Below are 24,141 nucleotides of genomic sequence, written 5' to 3'. Positions count from 1 at the left end.
TGTGGTTCATATTTTAAAAGATTTCTTGCTAGTATAATGTGATGATATTCTAAAAAATGTCTATGGCATTGTCATACTTAAATATTCATTTCTTGGAGAGATGTCTTAGATTTATAAATAATGTGTCTTATTTTGACAACATAAATATTTTAAAGCAATGTTATCTTACCCATGATTGAGCACAAAGCATTTTTTTTCCATAATGTAGTTCAAATTGACTAAATAATTGAATGCTTGCTTTATTTTTTAAATCACTTTCATTATCAGCCACACACTGGAATTTAGACATAGAGAATGTTAAATTGAATGGAATCATACAATTATACTGGTCACACAGAATATGAAATTACTTTTAGTAGGAAATTGATTGTCAGGAGGATAATAAGGAAACATTGTCAGGTATAAGATGAAGCATAATATACTATATGGATATGATCTAAATTCTCAAAAAATGTATTAATGCATTCATTTGCAAAATCTGCTGTCTCTCTAATTTTATTTCCTACTTTATACCCCTTTCTCTGCTCAAGCTATTATGTGATCTTCTCTGTTCCTCCAACATGCCAGTTATTCCCCCATCTCAGGGCATTGGTACTGACTGTTCCCTCTATCTGGGATTCTCTTCCAGACACATGGCCAACTCCCCCATCTCCTTCAAGTCCTAAGTCCTAAGGACTCCTCCAACTCCTTTTGCCCTAAATACCCTCTCATTCTGCACCCAGTTCTCATCACCCTACTTTGAAAAACATCTTAAGACTAGGTAAACAACTACTTCACCATTTATTTAGAAATGAAAATATTAATTGTTAACCTAAAAAGCTTTGGATTGTATATACTGAAAAGGGCCACATCTGTCATTACACTGTTTTTCCCAGCTAGATGTAACACATCTGCACCTTTTGGCCTGACTTCCACAAAACAGTAACAGTGAGAAGTTGAAGCCGCACACATCATTGCTTTGCTTTACTCTCACGAACTTGGGTTTTCAGATTATTCTTTGAGATCACGAGAAAAGAAAAGTTTATTTTGACCTTTCCTGACTTCCTTTTCTATTTGTTGATTGGCATATACTAAACACAGCCCTTGGGCAATGTACCTACAGTCTTTAATGAAAATATGGTAGTTTTTAATCTCAGGGAAAAGCTCTGGCTTCTTGAGCTATTTGCATAGGGTTTTTTTCCAAAGTAAGAAAGTCTGTGTTGTGTAGTATAGAAGATACCGTGCCCAATCTAGTTTGCATTTAATGAGCTTCAAGAGGTCTGGATGGGGAATAGCAGGGCTCCAGAGGGGACGTTGCTCAGATGATCACTACTTTTATGATGCAATGTTTATACTGCAGCAACTCTAAGCAGTCTTAAAAACACTGATTCTAAAACAGTGATTAGTGTGGAGCCTGGAACAGAAGAACAGATGCATCACTTTTTGGTTCATTTGGAACATTAAGTCTTGGGAAGGGAAGGATGCGTGTAAACATTTTAATAGTACTTCTTTAGGTAAAATACTATGGTTAAGGACATATTCCCTCATTTTCCTTCATTCATTATTCTACAGTTTAGAAGGTGCATTAGAGGAAAAGTGTTTGCTTTTTACCATTATTTCCATATGTCTCCAGATTTTGTATCTAATTGCTTAAATTTCTGGATTCACCATCTGCTAAAAATAAGTAAAAGTTTTTAAAAAACTTTTGTTTATGAGAGACGGTGAAGGGATTAGCCAAAGAACACATATGCATAATTCATAGACACAGACACCAGTGGGAAGGGAGGGTGGGGAACGAGCGCAGGCAGGCAAAAAGGGGAAAAATGGGGAATAATATGGTCAACGACAAAATTTAAAAAAATTAAAAGCTTTAAAAAACTGGCTTTCTGTAACGGAACCACACTTTTGTTCTTTAGGGAAATTTGCAAACGGGATTCTGCTTTGCTCCTGAGTTGGGCTGTCAATCATACCACCTTCCTAGTGGCAGGAGCGGGAACACGACTCAGGCCAGTCTAATGAAGTCTTCCCTCGTGGTCCATCCGATCAAAATGACATTTCTGTTGGTAAAGCTGGAAATAAAAGCCTGAGGGTGGAAGGAGAGTCCATCAGAGGGAAGAAAGCTGACACGGACAGAGGCAGGGGAAGAAACGCAGAGAAAGGGTCCTGATAGCCTCTGGGGCCTGTTTCCAGGCCTCCCGGAGGCTCACTCATTTCCCTTTTTCAGGGTTGTGCACCTGAGCGTGCTGTCCAATTTCCTCTTTCCTCTACGTTAGGCAGTTGGGTTTCTACCTTCCAGTAAGCCAAAGAATCCACATTAAAAAACCCTTTTTTTTTTTAACAGTGAAGGTTTGAGTATTTAGGAGCACCAAGGGTGCATTTTGAAATAAGCACAGCAGTCAAAACTACTCAGCTGAATACCATTACGATGAAAACTTTAGGGAAGTGAAGGGTTTTCAAAGCTTCAGTTCATAGTCAATTATTATTTTTTAGCAATATTCAGTACAAAGAAATTGCATCCAAAGAAAGAAATTGGAGCACTTTTAAAATTCATAATGGCATTTATATGTTATTTTTTATCTTGAGGAGAAGTTGATATACTTTCATGATGTGGAATAATGGAAAGAACACTTTGGACCAGGGTTTAAATTGGGGAAGTTACTGACTTTTATGCATCGCGTTTTCATTCTTTCTTTTTCTTCTTTTTGGCATGTCACTTTCATCTTCTGAAAAGATGTAGAAATGTGTCTCCTTCATAAGGTGGTTGTAAGCACTAAGTTACATAATGCACATAGCACTCTTACGTGGCACATACTAGGTGCTCAAGAATGGTGGCTGTATGGACACCGTTAGTGCACCACTTTCAGTTCCTGTTATGTTGGGGACTATATAGAGTGGTTATTGTATAGCCACGTGTTGACCTCTATGGGAGGGGTCAGGTCTTATGACAACAGGCAAGTTTGTGCATGTATGTGGGTGTGGGGTGGAGGAGGGAAGGAGTGTATCCTCAACTGTCGCTCTCACAGTTTGGGGAGGAGGAGGGAGTTGTGGGCCTTGTCTATTGTTGGTTGTTGACCTTGATGTAGAAGGTAAAAATCAAATCCTTGATGTGTGTAAATACTCCGAGGCTTTCTATGGTACTGTCATTGAGGTATGTGTGAAGGCCTTAAGAGTTGTATAGAGGGTTTTTTTTGTAACTTTCTATACAATTTTGAGTTGGGGGGCAAGCTGACCTGCTTTATATAAATTTACACACCAGAAGCATTAGAGTAATTGTATTATATTTTATTTTTCTTGTCAGAAAAAAATAGCAACTAGAAAAATATAAAAATTTGAAAACAACCTCAATATTGGAAAAAGATTTCAATAGGAAGTCACATTGACCTAATACAGATACTGAATGCTGCGTAAATTGTTATATCTTGCTCACTTTACAACTATCTATAAAAACTAACATAAAATTAAACAGGGAATTAGGAAAATGTCATCAGACATAAAGGAAGTAACTACTGGGAGGGATTCAGACTTGTCGCTAGGCTTATGTCTAATGGACATAAAATTTAACTTGGAAATGCTCTGTTACACCTGAGGTACTTTTTGTTGGGTAATTGAAATGAATCTCAGACTGGCTGGTGAGACATTTAGCAGCTGTTTCTGTTTATCTTTGAGTTTCTGAATGAGTTTAGAGTCATTTTAATATTTTCTTTGGAAGATCAATTCTGGGCATGTTGAATTAAAATGGTTATTTTTATGTCACCTAGGCTAAATATTGCAGGGGAAAAATACCCATAGGAACAACTTCAGATATTTCCTTGTATACCTGAAGGTACATGGTGTGCTGTAAAAAGGCTCCTGTCACATTTCAGATACAAATTCAACTACACTTGGAGGTTCTTTGCATGCTCAAAAGTTAGAAGAGGTCTCCAATAAAACTGTCTCAGAAAAGCAATGGGAAGGTATATAAAATATTTTAGAACCATTCTTGGCATAAAAAGGATTTCTAATGAGTACATTTTATAAGGCTGAATTTATTTCTAACAAAACCATTTGTACAACCTATCATGATAGTTTATAGAAAGATGGAGAAAGGGATAGAGAGTCTACTTGTAAAATGAGGTTGAACTGTCTTTTTGGGAGGCAAATAAAGTATTTTAGGAGTATGAATTAAACATTCGATGAAGTTTTTGTATTTTCAGACAACTGTGGAGAAAGTAGAAAATGCTTATTAATTAAAGCTTGTTATTCTATTTATCTGTTTTGCCTTATGAACTAGAAGCACTTTGTCTGGCTCCTACTCACTCCAAATTTCATGTTACCACTATTGGGATTGCATTAAATTTATGAGGATGCCCAGGGAGAATTATCTTCTGCATGAATTTTCGTGTGTTCATGCTTTTTTGTGTGTGCCTCAGTAGCATGATCACTGCTCTTCATGAAGTCTAGGACATTTCTTATGTTTATTTCTAGTTTGTTTTTTCCCTGCTATTGTGAATGGTGTCTTCTTTTGGGGTTGTTATTTGTATATGTAAAGGCTATTACTTTCTACATATTTACCCCCATACCACCCCACACCCACACAAACATTTTACCCAGGCAACTCACTCAATTTCTTAGTGTTTATAGTAGTTTTTCAGCAGGTTCCCTGTGTTGTACAGGTAGGTATATGGGGATATTATTTGAAATTAATGGAAACTTTTTCTCCTCCTTTCCAGTTTTTATGTCTTATATTGTCTTTTGTCTAACTGAATTACCTAGTACCTTCAGTTAGACAAAATGCCTTTATATTACCTATGAAGGTGACTGTAACCTTTCAAATGTATTATTAAGGTGAACTACATTAATATGTTATGTTACATAGTCCAATACTGAAACACACCCATGACAGCTGCACTTATTTTGGTGTATTAGTCTTTGAAAATCTTTTATTATTTTTTAACTGTATAATCTTTTAATATATTTTTAATCTTAGTATACAAGTAAAATATGTCTGCATTTTTGAAATCTTGTTGTGCTATCTTGGCCAGAATTTGCTATTAATATTATGCTAATTTTATAACCAATTTGAAAGTTTTTTTTTCTTTTCTGACATTAGAGTTGCAAAGGAGATGGGATACTGTCCTCTGTGTTGCTTTTAGTCTGACCTTCGCTTCAGTTATGGTATCTGTTTCTTCTTCATTATATCTTTTTCACCTACTTGCCTTTTTTGATGTTTTGCCTAATCTCATAAAGTTTAGCACTTCATATTATTTTATAGACTCAATGACTTCATTAATATTTTCAAAAAATTTCTAACCATGTGTAGCAACATTGTTTTGGTGAGTTTTCTTTATTTTTCCTGGTCCTTTCTTCTTTTTTCTCATAGTATTTTTCTGTGCTACTTCCTTTAAAAAATTATTATTATTCATCTTTGAATAGGGTGAATTATTCTTACCCATTATTCACCCAATGATGCAAAATTTGTGTATAATTGAATCAGTTTAGCCTTTTATTTGTCTGCATCCAATAAGGACTGGCTGTTGCAAGGCTGTTTTTGATACAGAGTATCTTTCCTCTAATCTGCCTCACTAATAGGCTGCTTCCTGCACATACGACTGGTCTGGGTAATGCCTCTTTTGGAATTGTCTCCAACCTCTCATTTGCTGCTTCTCTTGTGTACTAAACTCAATCCAGGGAAGCTCTGGCCATCAGCAATTGCGCCTGTTGCCATTATTTCAAACAAGTGATTGTGGTTTTTCCCCTTAGGTGGTGCCAATTACTTGGAAAATGGAGATGTGCTGACTTCAAGTGAAAGTTGTTGCTGGGATTGATCCATATTCCCATCCCCTGTTGTAACATCATTGAATTTACCTTCCCTGCCTTGATAAACTTTATATACTGTGGATGGGGGATAAGATCTATGGTAATTTGTCAAAGACACAGGGTTTGGATTTTTTTGTTGTTGTTCTTTCTTATTCTCCTTTTTTTGAGTGATCTCTATCTAAGAGAAGATACTTGTCCATTTTGAAACTATAAATATATTATAATTGTTTTATAGCACTCAATTGTTGAACTATAACTGCACTTAAATCTTTTTTTTTTTTTGATGGCCACATACCTTGTAGAAAAATGTTGACTTTAACTAACTTGTGGGCTTACTATTTTCAGTTTTCCAAGTACCAACACATAAAATCCAAGTTTGTTCTTGAGAAGCTCCACAGTGACGATAAGCTCTAGGATATTTGGTTTACTGAGCAATGACAATCTTAGATCGATGGATCTTTTCTTGTTTGATTAAGAACTGAACATTCTGTACTCAATGATTAGTCCCTGTTGTGTATATTCAATTCTCATTGAATAATCAGTGCATTTTGAAGATGGTTAAATTTATATTTTACAATAAATCATAACAAGAGATGTCAGCCTTCATATTTAATAAAAATCAGATAGGAAGAAACTACATTTCCTTTTTAAAGTAGTTTCATGAAAGTGACAGTAGCCACTTTTTCACCAAGGGGAAAAAAACTCTATTTTTCCAGCTAAGGGAAATTAGGCTAATGGTTTTGAGAGCAAACCTGAATTCTAATTGTCACTTTGATATTAAGTAAGTAAAAGCCTTTTACTTATAAAATCGAAATTATATTTTTACCTTGCATTAGTATTGAATGAGATAAGAAATTAAATTCAATGGTCTTTAAGTGCTAACTCATTACTTGTCCTTGTTAGGGGACCAGATATTACTATTACCATCAGAAGAAGAATAGAATGCCCAGAACTTTGGGACACAGCTTCATGTAAAGATTTTATAAGTCATAAAGGAATAGAAATTATAATTCATAAATGGATAGAAAATAAACAATCTGTGTATTAAAATCTCAGATTTACTTGAGTCCCTTTAAGCTATATAGGCTTAATTGTGCATGGCAGGATTATAAATTGAAACATTCATTTTGTTATGTTCAACATGTTTTCCATCTTCTGTTTTTGCTCCGGAAGCATTTTCTTTTCCAGCCACATCAAAGTAGAAGCAAATATTCAAAGAAACCCAGAGGCTTATTTTAGGACTGATTTTTAATCTTTTACACTTTAGAGACTACGTGAGATTGCGTCCAGGGAGGGAGAGGGAAAAGATGTGACAACTAAACAGTGAAGAAGGGAGATGGTCTGTAGGACCAGGGTGCAGAGGAGAAGAGACACCACAGCTGACCCTCCCAGACTCATCACACTAGACACTGGCCACTCAAAACCCATGGGTACCTACCTGTAAGCCCGCTGACAAAGGTCAGGCAACTGGGACCCCTGGGTCGAGAAGAAGACCAGGAGGGACATACCTAGATCTGATCCTGGATGAGGGGGAAATTTGCCTCCTTGACAACATAACAGTGAACTGCCTCTGAGCTTTTCCTGTCTCTCCTTAGACAGAAGGTTTTTGACAGCAAGGACTGATCTCTGTTCAATCAATTTAATGTATTAACGATTACTCTTCATTCCTTCTGTAAACGTATTGAATTGCGTTCATAGTATGGTGAACTCATGCTGAATACAGGCTATGTCAAATACAGTTGGAATTTTTTGTCCACAATAGTTAACTTACATGACTACTTCAAAGGCAGTGAGTTCACATCTTTCCAAATGTAATTATGCTAGTTTTTAAAAAATGGTAATTATGTAATTTAATTAAATACCACTTAAACTGATGAAATACAGTTATGAAAAGAGAAGGAATTTTTGGTCATGTCAAAACTAATTCAAGTAGTTAGAAAGGTTTGAGTTGTTAAAAATTGCTGTCAAATTAGATGTGGGCAAAGTAACAATAAAAGGTTAGGTAAAAATCATTAAAAATTCAGAAGGATTTTATTACTGCATTAAGATAGGCTTTTATTCCTATTTAAAAGAACCCAAACCGGAACTCACAGAGAATGTAGGATGGGTGTGGTTTATGCTCCCCGACTTCAGTGCAGCTGGTGGACCCACTCACAGAGGGGCTCTCCTGCATGAGAAAATTGATGACTAAAAGTACATTTTTCTGTTTTACTTTAGAGGAAATTCTTAATGTAGATTTTTGCTTGAATTGCTCTTTATGTTTAATGGGTGAAATATTCATCTCAGTTTTACTTGATCCAATGGCTTCTACTGGGCTTCCTTTGCATTTTTGTGCAAAATCTAGCTTGCATGGTTCATGGAGTCATGGAAAGGTTGCTGATTAATATTTGTAGACAGGATAAACAAATTTCTCAGCAACAGAACAAAGTCTGACTGGTTAGTTAAAATCACTGCAATAAATAGCCACAGAAGTGGAAGTATAAATTGCTATGTTCTGGGATGTAAAGGGAGACACTATTTAAACTGGTTTGCAGTATAGATTGAGACAGGTAGGTGAGGCAGGTAATTGATGAAAAGTTTCATGGTGTATGATTCAGTCTGTTCATTTGATTTGTGTGGTGATTAGGAGCAATTGTGAACTTATAGGAGGAGAGAATAAACCAACTCAGGAAATAAATGAACGAAATGTGGAGGTAGATTAAAAGAGGAGAAAGAATAGAGAAAGGGAAGGTAACGGAGAGGCTATGGTATATACCCCAAGTTCTTACTGTGTGTATGGAAATAAAATATATTCCAAACAATACTGAGGACAAGTAATGGTGGCAAATTAGTTCTCAAGCTGCTACTGGAGAGTAAGCTCCTTCACAGTGAGAATTTTCTTATGTTTATCTTTGAATCTCAAGAGCTTAGCCCAGAATTGGCGGATTGTAGTCAATAAATAAATGTCTGCTGAATGACTTAATGACTGAAGGTCTGAAAGATTGTGAGACATAAGTCAAAGTTTCCTTAAATGTCTGAACATTAAGCTCAATGTGTGGGAAGGACAACAGCACAAACAAAGGTGGCTGTGCTGTGCTGTAATTCACTAAGCGTGGTGTTTGAAACAGGCTGTGTGGGGCTGACAGGTTTGGTAGGCTCACTCTAGGACATCTGGTCCCACATTAATCTCATCTGGAGCTGTGAACAATTCTCTACAGCTAAGATTGGTGATCAGGAACTCTTCCTAGACTATAAAATGGCCCAAGAAATATTGGATCATTGTGGACCCATCCTGATAAGCTCCTGGGGCTGAAGAAGGGCAGCCCAAACCAGATTTAAGGCTCTTCTACCCAGATCTAAACTTTATGTTCCACGCCAGAGCATTCTGTGGAATAGAGTCAGTCAGTCCATGGGCTTCATTCTAAATTTTGTGGTGCCTGAGTAGTGGCTTCTTTTTTTTTTTTTTTTTTTGCCCACTTTTATTTTCTGAGAAGAACTTTCAGCAATCAAAGGACAGGTCTTTTGAAAACGCTAACATTTGGACTTTGATCTTTGGGGAATGGATATGAAAACACACTCTAGAAAATCAGAGACTTAGTAATTTTAACATTATTTCAGCAACTTAACTGGTACCCGATATTTAAAGATGTGCATTATCTCTTATGCCATACTGTGCAGTCTGTGTTGGTTTCCTTTTTGTTTCCAGGTGCCATTCCAAACTGAGTACCTGGACCAATGCCTGACACAAATTACATGCTCAATAAAAGCTTGTTGAATGACTGACTAAATGCTCCTTTCTACTCCCAAGCAGTTGCTGGCTGACCTAGCAACATTCGGAGGACTGCTGGGTAATTCTGGGCCACCTAGGAGTTCAGATTCATGTTAAACCATACTAACAGCTGGGCACAGTGCAGACAGAATATTTTTCTGGAGAGATCTTTTCCTCAACTGACCCTTGAAAATTACACTGTGTTGGCTTTCATGCTATGGCGTTAAATTTACTCATCTAATTAGATGTTAGAAAAAGGAAGGGAAGGTATTTAGAGAGAAAAAGAATTGAGGAGCACTTTTAACCAAATACTGTTTGAACCAAATCTAAACCCTTTATATAAAGCAGAGCTCTCTGGAAATACTTTTATATGGCGATGGAATCTTGTCATCAATTGTGGTGCAATGATTCTTTGGTTGAAAAATAAACAACTAGCAAAGATGTCTGATAATGACTCTCAATAGAAATCTTTTGAATTAGAGCTTTTAAGTTCTAGACTTCAAATACTTTCTACATTATGGTATGAGATACACTAGTGAACTCTTAGTTATCCATACATATTTCCCAAAGCTTAAGTGCTGACCAGTGTATATCTTGAAGTGTTTTATGCTGTAAAATTAATTATAATTTATGGGATATGTCCAAAAATGCAGACATTTGATTTTTCTCTTTTACTTTAAATGGTATTGTATAATACCATTTAACCCAGATATTGTATATAATTCTTTTGATTCTTTTTACAAAGAGAAAACTCTCCTTACTTCAATAAAAGTTCTACTAAGCCTGTTTAAGTTTGTCTTCCTCATGTTGCAAATGCTAATAAGGAGGGACAGGAACCCCAAGGTCATCACACAATAGTGAGAAGAATGAAGGGATATGTTTAAAACGGGACCCTGTATGACATGACATAGCTGTCACCAAAGAAGCTATCTTTCCAACCAAACAACCCAGGGCAATTTAGTCCTGAACTCGCAGCGCTGTTGCCATGGTTTCTAGACAAAGTCGACAGGGCTGCATTCCAATTATATCTGTCAGAATGACAGATAACTAAAATATTGAAAATGGAGTAATAAAATCTCAGGTCACCCAGAAGAGATGCGATAGATACGAGTGACAGAGAAGTGAGAGATGCAAGTTTATGTTGGTTCAGAAAATACCTTTGTGATTTCAAATACAAATGTATATTCTGCAAACTCTCCTGCCATTCAATAGCAATTCTATCCACCATTCAGTTCAGTATTCAAAACTAGGCATCTACTGCTAAATAGAAATGTTCTTAATAATATTTTAAACTTAAAGAATTCATGAATTAAGAGAATTTGAGAAAAAATTTCTTGAGCTGTGAAAATAAAAAGAATCCCTTGAATTCTGATGATAGTGCAAATACAGCAATGCTATTTTTATCTTTAATGCTTCCAGTTGAAGGCATTATTGTAAACTTTGCTCCCAGCTATAGGCAGTATCTGCTGACCAGCCATATTTTGCCAGGGGTGGCAGGAAGTTGGTTGCTTTGCTATTAGACTACAATGGAGTCACTTGCTTCTGTTCAATGAGAGGAACAATTAGGTAGAGATCAGTGAATTTTAGAATGGTGTTGGTAGATATGACTTGGGTGTCAGAGAATTTCATGTTCCTGCATCTCTGCAATTTAGCAGAAATGGAACATTTTAATCCCTAAGTGGCACTGGGTAGTTTATTCAACCTTTAAAAGTTAAAAATAATTTAATCTAAAATCTTTAACACTTAAAATCTCGGTTTCTTCATCAGTAAATAGAGTAATAACTACATCTCAGGGCTGTGATTCCAAATTAGATAGTGCGCATAAAACCCTTAGCTGAGCATCTGGTTCATAACACAGGTGAAGATAGTAGATGCTATTTCTATCATTATTACTCTATTATTATTACCTCCTATTATATACAATGTGACAAGTGTGCATCTGTAACAGAGAAGCCCAAGTGACACTGGTAAATGCAAGGATTTTAAACCATGTATTTATAAAAAGGTTAAGAAAAAAGGTAGCTCACATGTGACATTAGACGTGTCTGGGAGATGATAAAAGAAAAGCACTAATTTGATAAATGGTATTTCAAGGATTATTGGCAGCATAGTGAGGTGGAAAATTCTAGATGTCTTGAAGCCTCAGTCATGCCTCCTGAGCACCCCTTTGTGGATATTTCTTTTGTGACACTTTGAGGGCAACATATCTTTTCTGTTAACACATTGAAGATAGCTGTTACAATTCTATAAAAATCAGTTTTTATTGCTTTTTATTCATCAATTCAAAAAGTTTAGCTGGGTTCCTTAGTTTGACTTATGCTATACTCAGAATACACTTTTTTTTTTGCTCAGCAAGAATTGATTTGATTTCACAATGGAAATAATTAGGAAAAGCATATGTATTGTATTTAAAGAGATTTCTATATGATAAATCTTGCAAGAATCAATGATTCTTCTACATAAGTAGGAACAATAATAATGTGAAAAATGTTTTTTTCTGGTTTGGGACTGCTTTCAGGAAAAACAATATTTTGCAGGTTGGGAGTACAATCTTTCGCACAGTTTATTTTGCTCTGTTTATGTGGTCTTCACATGTTGTGGTAAAGTTTTTTCATTTATAAACCCTAAAATCTGATATCTACCATAAATATATATGTGATCAAGTATATAATTTTACTGAGTGTTTATGGTCAAAGCAAGTAGAGACTTGGACAATTTCAGATAAAAATGATTAAAAATGTTTGCTTATTTTGCAATTACATAAAATAGGTTTAATTTGTGATTCATCATTTAAAATTACTTTTGTTATTGAAATTTTGGAGTAACTGGTTTTGATGAAAATGTACAGTGTTATTTCCAGAACAAATAGATAGGGCAAAAGCTCCAATAAATTTGAATTCTTTCATCCTCATTCTTCTACCTATATTTTTTAAGCGCTTCAGAGGGAATGCACTTGTCAGGGAGCAGTAGCTCTGAGGGTAAACCAAGTTTTCAACCTGCACATGGGATCTTGAATTATTTCTGTTATGTATTTTTTTTCATTGCATGGCTACGTCTCACTGAAACATCAGAAGGAATTAGTTTCCCTCACCCAAAAGCTGGCTTGGGAAGGCGACATGTCTATTTTCATCCTGCCATCTCACAAAACAAAATAATGACATTCCATCAGGCTCATCAAAATTCTGTAAACATAGTGTGAAGAAGGTCTTGGAGGCTTACCTTAAAAGAGATTTCATACTGTTCTCCTCCCCAGATTTCTAAACCCGGATCATAGCCACCTAACTCCCAAAACCATTTTCGATTCACAGCAAAGAGACCTCCAGCCATGACAGGAGACCTGGAAATGAATAAAATAATCTTTAAAGGATGATGAACATCAAGGACAATGATGTTTCGTTTAAAAAAAAAAAGAAACAAATTCAAGATATTTTCAGTGGTCAACCGCATGGAGTTTTTTAGCACTAGTTTCCTGTAAGTAGTTGTAAGGTTCTTGTACGGTCTGTAATTGTACTTGGAATTCTCACAAGGTTTAAACTTAGCAGTTCAGGTTGTAATGCCACTAATGCCCTGTAGAGGCACACTTGCCCCCTAGGTTTATCATTAGAGAGACATACATGATTATTAGTGACTAATATATTGAGAAATATCACTCAATTTTATGTTTTTCCCCAAAGTGAAAGGGATATTATCCTGTCAGACATATAAAATTATAGAAATTGCTGTTGTAGGCAATATCTTTGATTACATCTCTCAGTATGCATTCACCAAGCATCTGTCATTTATAGGTCATGTCCATTTTACAGACTATCAGATGGACACTCGGACTATAACAACCAACCAGAATTAGTTAATTAATAGACCAAAGTTGGAATTTAAACTAGGTCTTTTCTGCTTAATTATATTATTTTTTTAGGCCTTCTTTGCTTTTTCAAGAGATATTTTTTTTGGTCAAAAAAGTTTGTTCAATATTCCATTTCTGCTAGGATGCATTGTATATATGTTGCTATAGAATAAAAGAATTTAAAATAATGGGGCCCAACTCTAAAAATTTGTAGTTCAAATGTAGTTCTTGTTTTTTGAGAGCTCACCATGAGCTGGGCTCTTGGCTGAGAGCTTTACCCTATTCCCTTGATTAATCCTCACAGCAACCCTATGAATATCACCCTTACGTACTGTTTGAGGAAACAGGCAGAGGGAGGTTAAAAACAGTGCCCAAGCTTGGAGTCAGTGTGTGGTGGCCTTGGGGCCCAGAACCTCTGAGTTCAAAGCCTTTGAGCTCTTTACCACACTGTTTCTCTTTCAGTGTTTGGGGGTGAAGAGAGGCGACTACATCAATTTGGATATAAAGCAATTAGAGAACACCCTATGTGGGAAAAGCAGATCTATAAACACACACACGGTGAGCACAGGGTTTGTGAGTTTTCAACAAGTTTTTGAAACAAAGGGTATTTCTAAATAAGGGTATAGGCATTAAAGGTTGAAGATACACATTTTAAAATGTGTTTAAACATATTAGACACCAATTTATAGACCCACTGAAGAGTTGCTCTTGGTAACATTAAATGTGGCACTTAAGCAATATGAACCTGAATTTAAGTGTATTATATATTTTAATGACTTTACATGTTAAGATGGTACTTGGTCTTCTTCAGTTTAAGAATCTTTTTTAATATTCAGGCTTTATATAGATGGAAAGATTATGTGGCAGAAAGTGATTTTTCTCCTGGGAAAGTGAGCAGAATAAAAAAAAATCTCAGGCAGATTTTTAGTTTGAAAAAAAAACCAAAAAACAAAACAACGTAGAACCAAATGTACCTTACTTTAGCCCTCTCTGAAGCAGCCTAATCTTTTTCTATTTTCCATGCACTGAATTTCAAAGGTGAATTACAACTGTAGCTGGAACAAATTCGGATTGCAGCATGTATTGGGTACAGCTCACAATGAACACATTATCACAGTATAACCTTTGCTTCTGCAGGGTTCGGGCATCAGTGACAGAAATTCTCAATTCTGTTTGACCTGAACCACAAACAGAAAGATCTTAAGTCATACAAATATACTGATCATGTAAAAAAAAATAAGTCCAAAATACATCAAAATTTTACTGTGCAGAATGAATCTCAAAACTAAAATTATCATAGCTACAGAATTCATATAGGTATTGGGAAAGAGAAAGTCCTATACTGAACTTTTTTATTGTAAGTAATTTAAAAAAAATATAATATCTTGTTTTCTTAATGAGTTTATAAAAAACAAACCATGTAGTATATTTTAGGTTAATTTTAGACAAAATAAAATAAATTCAAATGAATCCCCTTTACCTTCATTGATGTTTTTACCAAGGCCCCAATCAATTAGTGTTCCCAATATTGATTACTGTGAATGACTGATAGAAATGAACTTTTGATTTATGTATGTATTTACTCATATTTATTCACTGATCTTTTAAACAGTGCAATTGAAACACAGATGACATACAATGACTTGCACATATTTTAAAGTGTACAGTTTGGTAAGTTCTGACTTCAGTGTGTATACCTTTGTGTAGCCACCACCATTTTTAAGAAAAAGAACATATTCACCATCCCAAAAGTTTCCTTATTATAATCCCACCCTCCTTCATTCCCCTCCTTTAGGCAACTGCAGATCTGCTTTCTGTCACTGTAGGTTAGTTTACATTTTCTATATTTTTATATGACTGGAATCTTATAGTATGTACTCTTTTAGGGAGTCTGGTTTCTTATATTTGACATCATTGAAATTTATCAATGTTTTAGCATGTGTTACTAGTTCATTCTGTTTTTTAATTGCTGAGGAGTAGTATTCTGTTTTCGTGGTCAAACCATAGTTTGATTATCCATTCACCTACTGATGAACATTTGGCTTATTTCCAGTTTTGAGCTGCTATAAATTTTGTGTATTAATCTTGGTGTGGACATATTCTCTTATTTCTCCCATGAAAATGCCCAGGAGTGGAATGGCTAGATCATATGTGTTTAACTTTTAAAGAAACTGCCAAACTGTTTTCCAAAGTGCTAGTATCATTTTATATTTCCAACAGCAGTGTTTGAGTTCCATTTGTTCTGTATCTTCTTCAATAGTTGATGTGGACAGTCTTTTGAAATTCAGTATTACAACAGGAATGTAATACTATTTTCTTATGGCTTTATTTTTCTTTTTCATAAGGATTAATGCTTTTGAGTATGTTTGCGTGCGTCACTATTTTTTGATAGTCAGGCTGGCTAGAGTTTTATCAATTTTACTGATCTGTTTAAAGAACTAGATCTATTTTGGTTTCATTGATTTTCCTTATTGTTTTTCTGTTTTATATTTCATTGATTTCTCTTTGGTCTTTATTATTTTAATTCATCTACTTACTTTGTATTTAATTTGTTCTTCTTTTTCTAGTTAAGTTGGCAGCTGAGATAGCTGCATATAGTCTTTTCTTGTATTCTAATATAGATATTTAATACTATAAATATCCCTTGAATTCTGCTTTAGCAGAATCCCACACACACAAAAATGAAATGAAATGAAATGTGAAAATTCACGTTTTCATTATGCTCAAAGTAATTCCTAATTTCTCTCTTTTTTTGACCTATGGATTATACAGAAGTGTAAAATTTAGTTTCCAAATACTTGGGGATTTGTTTGAGATCTTTCAGTTACTAATTCTCATTTATAGTAATTCCATTGTTGGTAGAGAATATATTTTGTATGACTTGAATCCTTTTAAAATTGACTTTTTAATGGCTCAGAATATGGTCTCCCTTGGTAAATGTTTCATGTGTATTTGAAAAGAATACATATTCTGTTGCTGTGGTCTATTAGGTAAAGTTAGTTGATCGTGCTCAAGTCTCCTACATTCTTATTGATTTCCTGTCTCCTTGTTCTATCAATTATTGAGAGAAGGATTGAAATATATGACTATAATTCTGGATTTGTTTATTTCTTGCTGTTCTATCAGGTTTTTTTTTTGCTTCATGTATTTTGTAGCTCTGTTAGTAAGAAAATAAATGTTTAGGATTTTTATGTGCTCTTGATAAACTAATCTCATTATATGAAGTACTTTTCTCATCTTTGATAATACTCTTGGCTCTGACGTCTATTTTGACTTGATATTAATATAGCCAGTTCTATTTTCTTTATCTTTCTCTATGTTTTATGTTTCTTTGTATTCTCTAATCACTAGCATTTATCTTTTCACTCTAGTTTTTAAACTAATTGTGTTTTTATAGTTAAAGTGGTTTTCTTCTAGGCAGCATATATTTGCACCTCACTGTTTTACAGCCTCTGCCGTTGGGTTAGTTAGATCACCTGTACTACGGTTTGTCATGTGGCCAGGTGTAAACCTATCATTTTTGTTTCCTATTGATCTTATTTATTGTTTCTTTTTTCTTTCTCTGTCTGCTTTTTGATTAACTGAATATTTTTCATGATTCCATTTAGCATTCTTTCTTGACATAACAAAAACTTCTTGCTTTGTTATTATAGTGGTTGCTGCAGGGTTTACACCATACATCTTTATTTTTATCGCAGTTTACCTTCCAGTGGTATTATGCCACTGCACATATATTATAAGAACTTCTCTTCTCCTAACATTTATATTTTGTTGTCATACATTTTACTTTTGCATATGTTATAAATCCCATATTATATTATCTTTTTATTTAAATAGTCAATTGTCTTTTAAAAAGATATAAATAATAACATTTCACATATATGAAATTATAGTGTGAACACCATTTCTCATTTTTTAATTCTTTTGTTTAGATACATATTTTAATCTAGTATTAATTTCCTTCTGTCTAAAGAACTTCCATTAATACATCTTGTAGTGGGAGTGTGTTCATGAGGGGGCTTTTATCTTTTGCATATCTGAAAACATAATTTTTTGTCTACACTTTTTAAAGATATTTTTGCTGGCTATTGCTAGGTACATAGCTTTTTTTCTTTCATTTCTCTAAATATGTTGCTCACTCTCTTCTACTTGAGAAATGTGTTGTTATTTTTATCTTTTTTTTCCTGTAGGTAATGAGCCTTTACTCTTCTGGCTGTTTTGAAGATCTTCTCTATATTATTGAATTTTGTTAAGCCATGACCTGGCCCAGTTTCTTCTGCTTGTAATTACGTGAGTTTCTTGGACTGCAGATAGAGTTTTCATGGAATTCAGACAATTTTTGACCATTATTTCTTCCAATATTCTTTCTGCCCTTACTTTTCTTTCAGATGCTTCAGAAACTCCAATTACACATTTTGTCTATTTTTAAAATTCACTCTTTGTGTTTCTTTTTGATAGTTTCTATTGCTCTACCTTCAAATTTACTAATCTTTTTTGCAATGTCCAGTCTGCTGATAATCCCATCCAATGCCTTTTTCATCTCACACATTATATTTTCACCTTCAGTATTTCATTTTGGTCTTTTTATATTTTACATGTCTGTACTAAACCAAACATATAGAATGGTGTTATACTTATAGTTTTAATGTTCTTGTCTCTTCATTCTTTGTCACTTCTTAGTTTCAATTGATTGAATTACCTACTCATTATGGGCCATGTTTTGCTGCTTCTTTGCGCACCCGGTAACTTTTCACTGGAGTCTAGAACTTTTGAATTTGGGGGTATTGAATATCATGGTATTCTTTTAAAGACTTTTGGGCTTTGTTATGGGATGCAGTTATATTACTTGGAAACAGTGTGACCCTTTTGGCTTTCCTCTTAAGATTTATTAGGTATGACTGAAGCAGTACACAATCTAGGGCAAATTACTCACTACCCTTAAGGGAAGATCTGTCTGTGTCTTCTGTGCAATATCTTGCAAATCATCAGGTTTTTTAGTCTGGCTTGTGGGGACAGACACTACTCTCAGCCTTGCATGCATTCTATACACATGACTTCAAATTCTCCCGAGTCGTTCTTTTCCCAATCTTGCGTCATTTCTTCACACATGTGCTCTTATCAGCACTCTGCTGAGCATTCAAGAGGTACCCTTTGCAGATCTTCAAAGCACTCTCTGGGTAGTTCTCTTCTTGTGGTGTTCTGCCCTTGAGATTCTAGCTGTGCCATTGTGCCCAGCCTCCGGGCTCCAATCAGCTCAGCTGGGGCCCCACCTACGTTCTTCTTCCTTATATTGCAAACTGAAAACTCTCTCAAGTTAATAAGCTGGTGTGATTGTAGGCCTCTCCTTATTATTTTCCATCTCTCAGGGATCAGTGTCCTTCATTGCCAGATGGTGAATGTCTTAAAAAGCACTGTTTCAGATATTTTACTTTTTTTAGGTGGGCAGGTAAATCTAGCCCATGTTATTCCATCTTGTTCAGATATGGAAGTCCACAGAACTACCATTAATTTTTACTTTAAAACATCTAGAATATTAATTTATTTTGAATAGATAATACATTCACATGTTTATACAAAATTCTTGCTTCTCTCTCTATCCTTTGCCACTCTACTTCTCTTATTACAAATAACCATTTATACTTCTTGGGCATCCTTCCAGATATTTATGCTCACATAAGCAAAAAAACATGTATCTTCTTTTTTTTCCTTTTCTATACAAATTATTGCATGCTATATACACTATCCCTTATTTGGTTTTAAAAATTTGCTTAATTTTTAAAAACTACCTAATATATTCTGACAATCATTTATGTTGAAAAGAGCTCCCTTGTTCTATTTTTAAATACCTGCCCATTATTCCATTACATGTAGATGTATATGTGTATATATTATATATGTATCATGTAACATATACACATATACATACATGTGTAATATATATATATGAACATTTAAATTATTTTCAATATTTTGCTATTTCAGAATTCTTATAAGAAATAGCTTTGTACAGATATAATTTCCAGATAAGTGTGAGTATATCTTTAGGATAAAGTCCTAGAAAGTGCTATCCTCATTTGCAATAAAGATAAAAGTATAAAACTGGTTTACTTTTCCACCTCTGGGAGTTAAAAGTTTATTATAAATTGTGTTCTAACCTGAAACCTTAGTTCATGTTTCATACCAATCCAAGCCCAATGATTTAGGGCCTGATAAAATAGGAGAAGAGTGAAATAAAAGTAGCTAACCTACTGAGAAATTATAAATCTATCATAAAATATTAGTATATTTCAGTCTACAGATAACAATTGCCAGGGACAGGTCATATTATGACAATATTTGGAGAGGAATTGTTTAAAAGTTTCACAGGGTAAATTATTTGAAAAAATTGAAAGGAAGGGGAGTCAAGGGTGGATTTGATGCTAAGGAAGATAGCGTACCAAGGCCCTGATTTGGGAAGAATAGTGACAAGAAATGGAAGCAGGCCAGTCTTGCTGAAGCTAGAGCATAAAGAGGGGATGCATGCAAAGTGCTCGGTGTCATGTCCACACTGAAAGTTCCTACTGGTGCATGAAAGAGGCATTGTCAGTATAACACCACACATCATCAGTACAGTAATCACTACTTATTCTTTCCCTTTGATGGTCACCATCCTTCTGATTTCAAGCACAAAGCAAGCCAGGGCAGCAGCCTCAGTCATTTTTGTAGTGTGGCAAGAAGAAGCTGCTGAAAGACTAATAGAAGCTGCTGCTTCTCTTTTTAAGGGAGTCTAAGCAGCCTGAAGAGAATGTGCAAGGTGTCCAAGAGGGGAAGGAGAGGAAACAGTAGAGTCCTCAGCCAGAAGCTGTGAAGTCTTGGAGTGAGGGAGGCCCCGCCCTGCTTTGTGGAGGTGCCCTTGGAGAGGTCAAGACCTCCTTGTGTAACACCTGAGGAGGCTATAACCCCCGCATTGGGACGCTTGACCTTGGCAAATTTTACCTTGCATGAAATTGGCATAATTGCTGGATTTGAATAAGCCAAGTGGCTTGGGGAGTAGGGGTCTTGGTGGCAACCACTGTGTACTGACAACTTTGATCAGAATGACGGCTCTGATAACTTGACCTGAGTAGGACTGAGAACCATTGCCCTTCCTGGGAAGAAGGAATTGCCATGAGAAGAAAGAATTGCCATGAGAAGACAGACTGAATTTCCTACTACATTGCTAAAGGAAACTCAGAGTTGGATTTAAATTGCTCTGAAGACAATTTAATATTGTGAAATATGCACAACTGAATTTACGGGTTAAAATTCCTACCCCACCACACAAATATGAGCTAACTATTGTGCAGTGTTTCACTGAAGTCGAGAGAAGAAAATGACTGTATTTCCTCATATATTAAAGCAAAACTTGTTAATGTGTCATGTTATTTTCCCCTCAGAGTAAGTGAAAAAGAACAGTTTATTATTTTCAGCATGTTCTTCTGCTCTCTGTTTTCTGTCTTAAATACAATATTAATTGCTTGAAACTTCCCCCATTGGTTCTATTTCCCACACTCTCTCATTTATTTATCTTTGTATTCCTAGTTTGTTCCCCCAAAATATTCTTGCTGGTTTAGGCTGGAAATGTTAATACACTGTAGACATGTTTAATGTTGGCTCATTATCCATGAAACTTTCAACATATTAATGTACTTCACGAGTAATTCTCCTAATATCACAAATCAAGTTTTGAGTTTTGCTATTAAAAAATACCTGTCATCCTTGGGATGCCTTTTAAAATTAATGTAACCATAAAGCAACATGTTCCTATGGAACATTCTGTATTCTTCAGGCCATAGAAATATAACTTTTCTAATCCTTAATGGAAATCAATTTTTTCTGTATTAAGTCTATCGAACTAGGTAATAAATATGCTTTCCTCTTTACTTATGGTAAACTAGTTTACTTTTTTCACATCAATTTTTATATTCGAAACTTTGCTGACTTTAATTCACAAGCCTATAGTGTACAAGTGTACTAGAACCATTCTTTACTTGAAACACTCTTCATGTTCTCATTTGCAAAAGCACTTTTCAAAGGGTATATGGTTGGTTGTCTTTGGCAAACAAGAATGTAGTTTTTAGTGCTTGTAGCCTCACCCTGTGATTCCTGCAGCATGCTAAGGAACTACTGATCTTCCTAAGGCTCTCTGCTGCACATGTGGACTGTACTCTCCTCCCATATGTGGGAAAAAAAAAGTAGTGGAGTTTGAAAAAAATAAAAACTTTCTCCAGGAGCTTTTTGCCTATTTGCATGCATTTTCTGAGATAAAGCATTATTTCAAATTTTAATGCAGTGCATGCATGTGTCCTTTGTGGGTTAGAATAATTTAAAAAATCACGTGGAAAGATAAATATACAAAAATATTTATTTTAAAAATCTAATAACAATTAAAATTTTGTTCCAGAAATCTGAAAGAAACTTCAATTTGGCCTCTTAGAAAATAACTTGTCTCTCAATTTCCATTCAGATTAGTGGTATAGGGAGAATGCCGGACACATGGGTTGCAATATGAATTTGAACAGAAGTAAAAGGGCACAATCCACTCAGCTCTGAATTAACCTAAGTCAATCAACGTAGAAATGAGCCACATAATTTTCAATTATGTAACTAGCAACTTTTAGTCGGGCCATGACTCTGAACAATTTCAGCTAAAATACAATTAATTAGAATTCAGTTGTTGATTAAAATGCTAGTGTACATTAACACATAAATTTTTTTTCTAAAAATTTTGTTCTTTGAAGTGTTAAATAATTAATTAGAATTTTTGAAACAGTGGGTTAAATAACTACTGATAAATACATTTGTATTATTTCCTTTTCAAAACAACACTTTTCTTTTGGGTATAATTTTCTTACTTTTTATTGTGTGATGATGACTATGGGGGTCAGGGAGCAACGTGTGCCTCTGTTATGCAAGGAGGTGGTCCCCAGAGAGGCTGAGAAGGAAGCAGGCCCTGAGTGGGGAGAAAGGGGTCCTCTTTGGCACGCCAGGATACAAAGCAGAGGAACTAAGAAGCTATGTTTTCTCCCGACTCATCCACTTTCGGACTATGGCTGTGTAAGGGGAGAAGTGGCTCTGATAACAGACAAACTGAAGAGAACTGTGTAAGTGAAGAGGTTTAACCCTGAGGCTGCAGGCCTGTGCTTGAGGCTGGCAGAGCCGAGTAAACCAAGGCTTTCTCTCTCTGACCTCTGTGGTCTGAGAGGTCCTACGGGACACGTGACTGGGATCTATGCCTTAGCACAGTGATTTTCAACCTTTTCATCTTGTGGCACACATAAAGTAATTACTAAAATTCTGCAGTACACCAAATATTGTATTTGTTGCTTATTTGGAAAAAATAGGCATAATTCTGATTCATTCACATTGGACAACTATTGTGTTGGCTGTTGTCACTTTTTTTGTGTGTGACAATCTAAGGGAAAAGAGGTCAGTGCTCCTGACTAAATACTCAGGTATTGCATGTTTTAAAAATTCTTCGGCACACTGATTGGAAATCATTGCCTTAGCATCATTGATCATTGCGCTTCTCACTTCTTCCACTAGGCTGCACCAGACTGTGGAACTTATTTTTTAAAACAGGAACAAGCAGCAGCAGCAGCAAAAGCAGCAACAGGGAGTTTTCTGCTTTTCTTGCTGAGAGGCAATAGTTACTTGGACTGTATCCTAGGACTGAGGGATTCTTTGGCTTACCAAGTAGAAAAGAGTCTTTAAGCATAACACAATGAACAAAGTCAGGATCTCAGATTTATTAAGTTTAAATATTAAAAGGCATATAACCTTATGCTAGACTGGAACATTAGTGGTCCCAGTGAATCACGGCTTCTTGCATCCATGCCCTTGTGCGGTATACTCCCACATTCATTTCCTTGGCCATGTGACTTGGTTTAGCTAATTCAACAAATGTGGTGTAAGCAGAGGCCTTGTCCACTGGGACTTGCCCTCTCTCCTACATCTAGACACCTGTTGCCATGCGAAGAAGCCTTGGCTAGCCTGTTGTAAACAGGTGGCCCAGCTGACAAAAAGCACCAATGACAGGTATGTAAGTGAGACTGTCTTAGACCATTTGGCTCCAGGCGAGCCCCCAGATGACTACTGTTGTGTTGTGACCCAGGTATAGGTTGAGCAACTATCTTGTTTTGCCTGAGACTGACGGGTTTCCTAAGAGGCCAGGCTTTCTGTGGGAAAACTGAAAAATCCCAGGCCAACCAAAGTCAGGTGTCCATCCACTAGAGAAACGTTCAGTAGAGCTTAGTCTAAATTTCAGAAGTTCAGAATTGGGAGCCAACACAATGCTTGCTGTGTGAAGCCACTAAATGCTGGGATGGTCTGTTATACACACACAGACAGCTGATAACAGATCTCATTTTGAATCCCAAGCTCTTAAAGAGGATGTATTGTAGCAATTTCATCATGCTACTGTTAAGTGATAACAATCCTTGATAGAAACAGGATTTTCATTAGTTTCCTAATTTCTAAGGTCTGACATAAACGTTTTTTAGCCTTATTTTTAAAAAATGATGTCTACTAGTAGCCTAGGATATATTGCAATGCATAAGTGGTTTTCAGTGGTGCTCAGAATGAAAGGGAAAAAGCCTTTCCTTAAAAAAATCTATTTTTCTAGATTTCCAAATGCAAACGTTAATGTTTAGAAAAGCAATGGTAGAAAAGGAATCAGGGCCAAGTAGTTATCCAAAAGCAGGTGGCAGGATTATGACCTGTCAGCTTTTTGAATGAAGTCAAGAGAAAAACAAAATGA

At 35.5% G+C, this 24,141-nt stretch overlaps 1 protein-coding gene across 1 annotated transcript in view; it reads right to left on the bottom strand.

The window, feature by feature from the left end:
- Positions 1 to 24,141, bottom strand: part of GALNTL6 (polypeptide N-acetylgalactosaminyltransferase like 6) — an 876,998-nt gene that overhangs the window by 78,298 nt on the left and 774,559 nt on the right. The window contains exon 8 of the mRNA XM_028520463.2: positions 12,743 to 12,860. Within this exon, the coding sequence (XP_028376264.1) occupies positions 12,743 to 12,860 (118 nt within the window). The remainder of the gene's footprint in view (positions 1 to 12,742; positions 12,861 to 24,141) is intronic.

The sequence above is a fragment of the Phyllostomus discolor genome, chromosome 8 (genome assembly GCF_004126475.2).
Source record: "Phyllostomus discolor isolate MPI-MPIP mPhyDis1 chromosome 8, mPhyDis1.pri.v3, whole genome shotgun sequence".
Lineage (NCBI taxonomy): Eukaryota > Metazoa > Chordata > Mammalia > Chiroptera > Phyllostomidae > Phyllostomus > Phyllostomus discolor.
The sequence above is the reverse complement of the archived record's forward strand: the minus strand, read 5'-3'. Positions and strand labels throughout refer to the sequence as shown.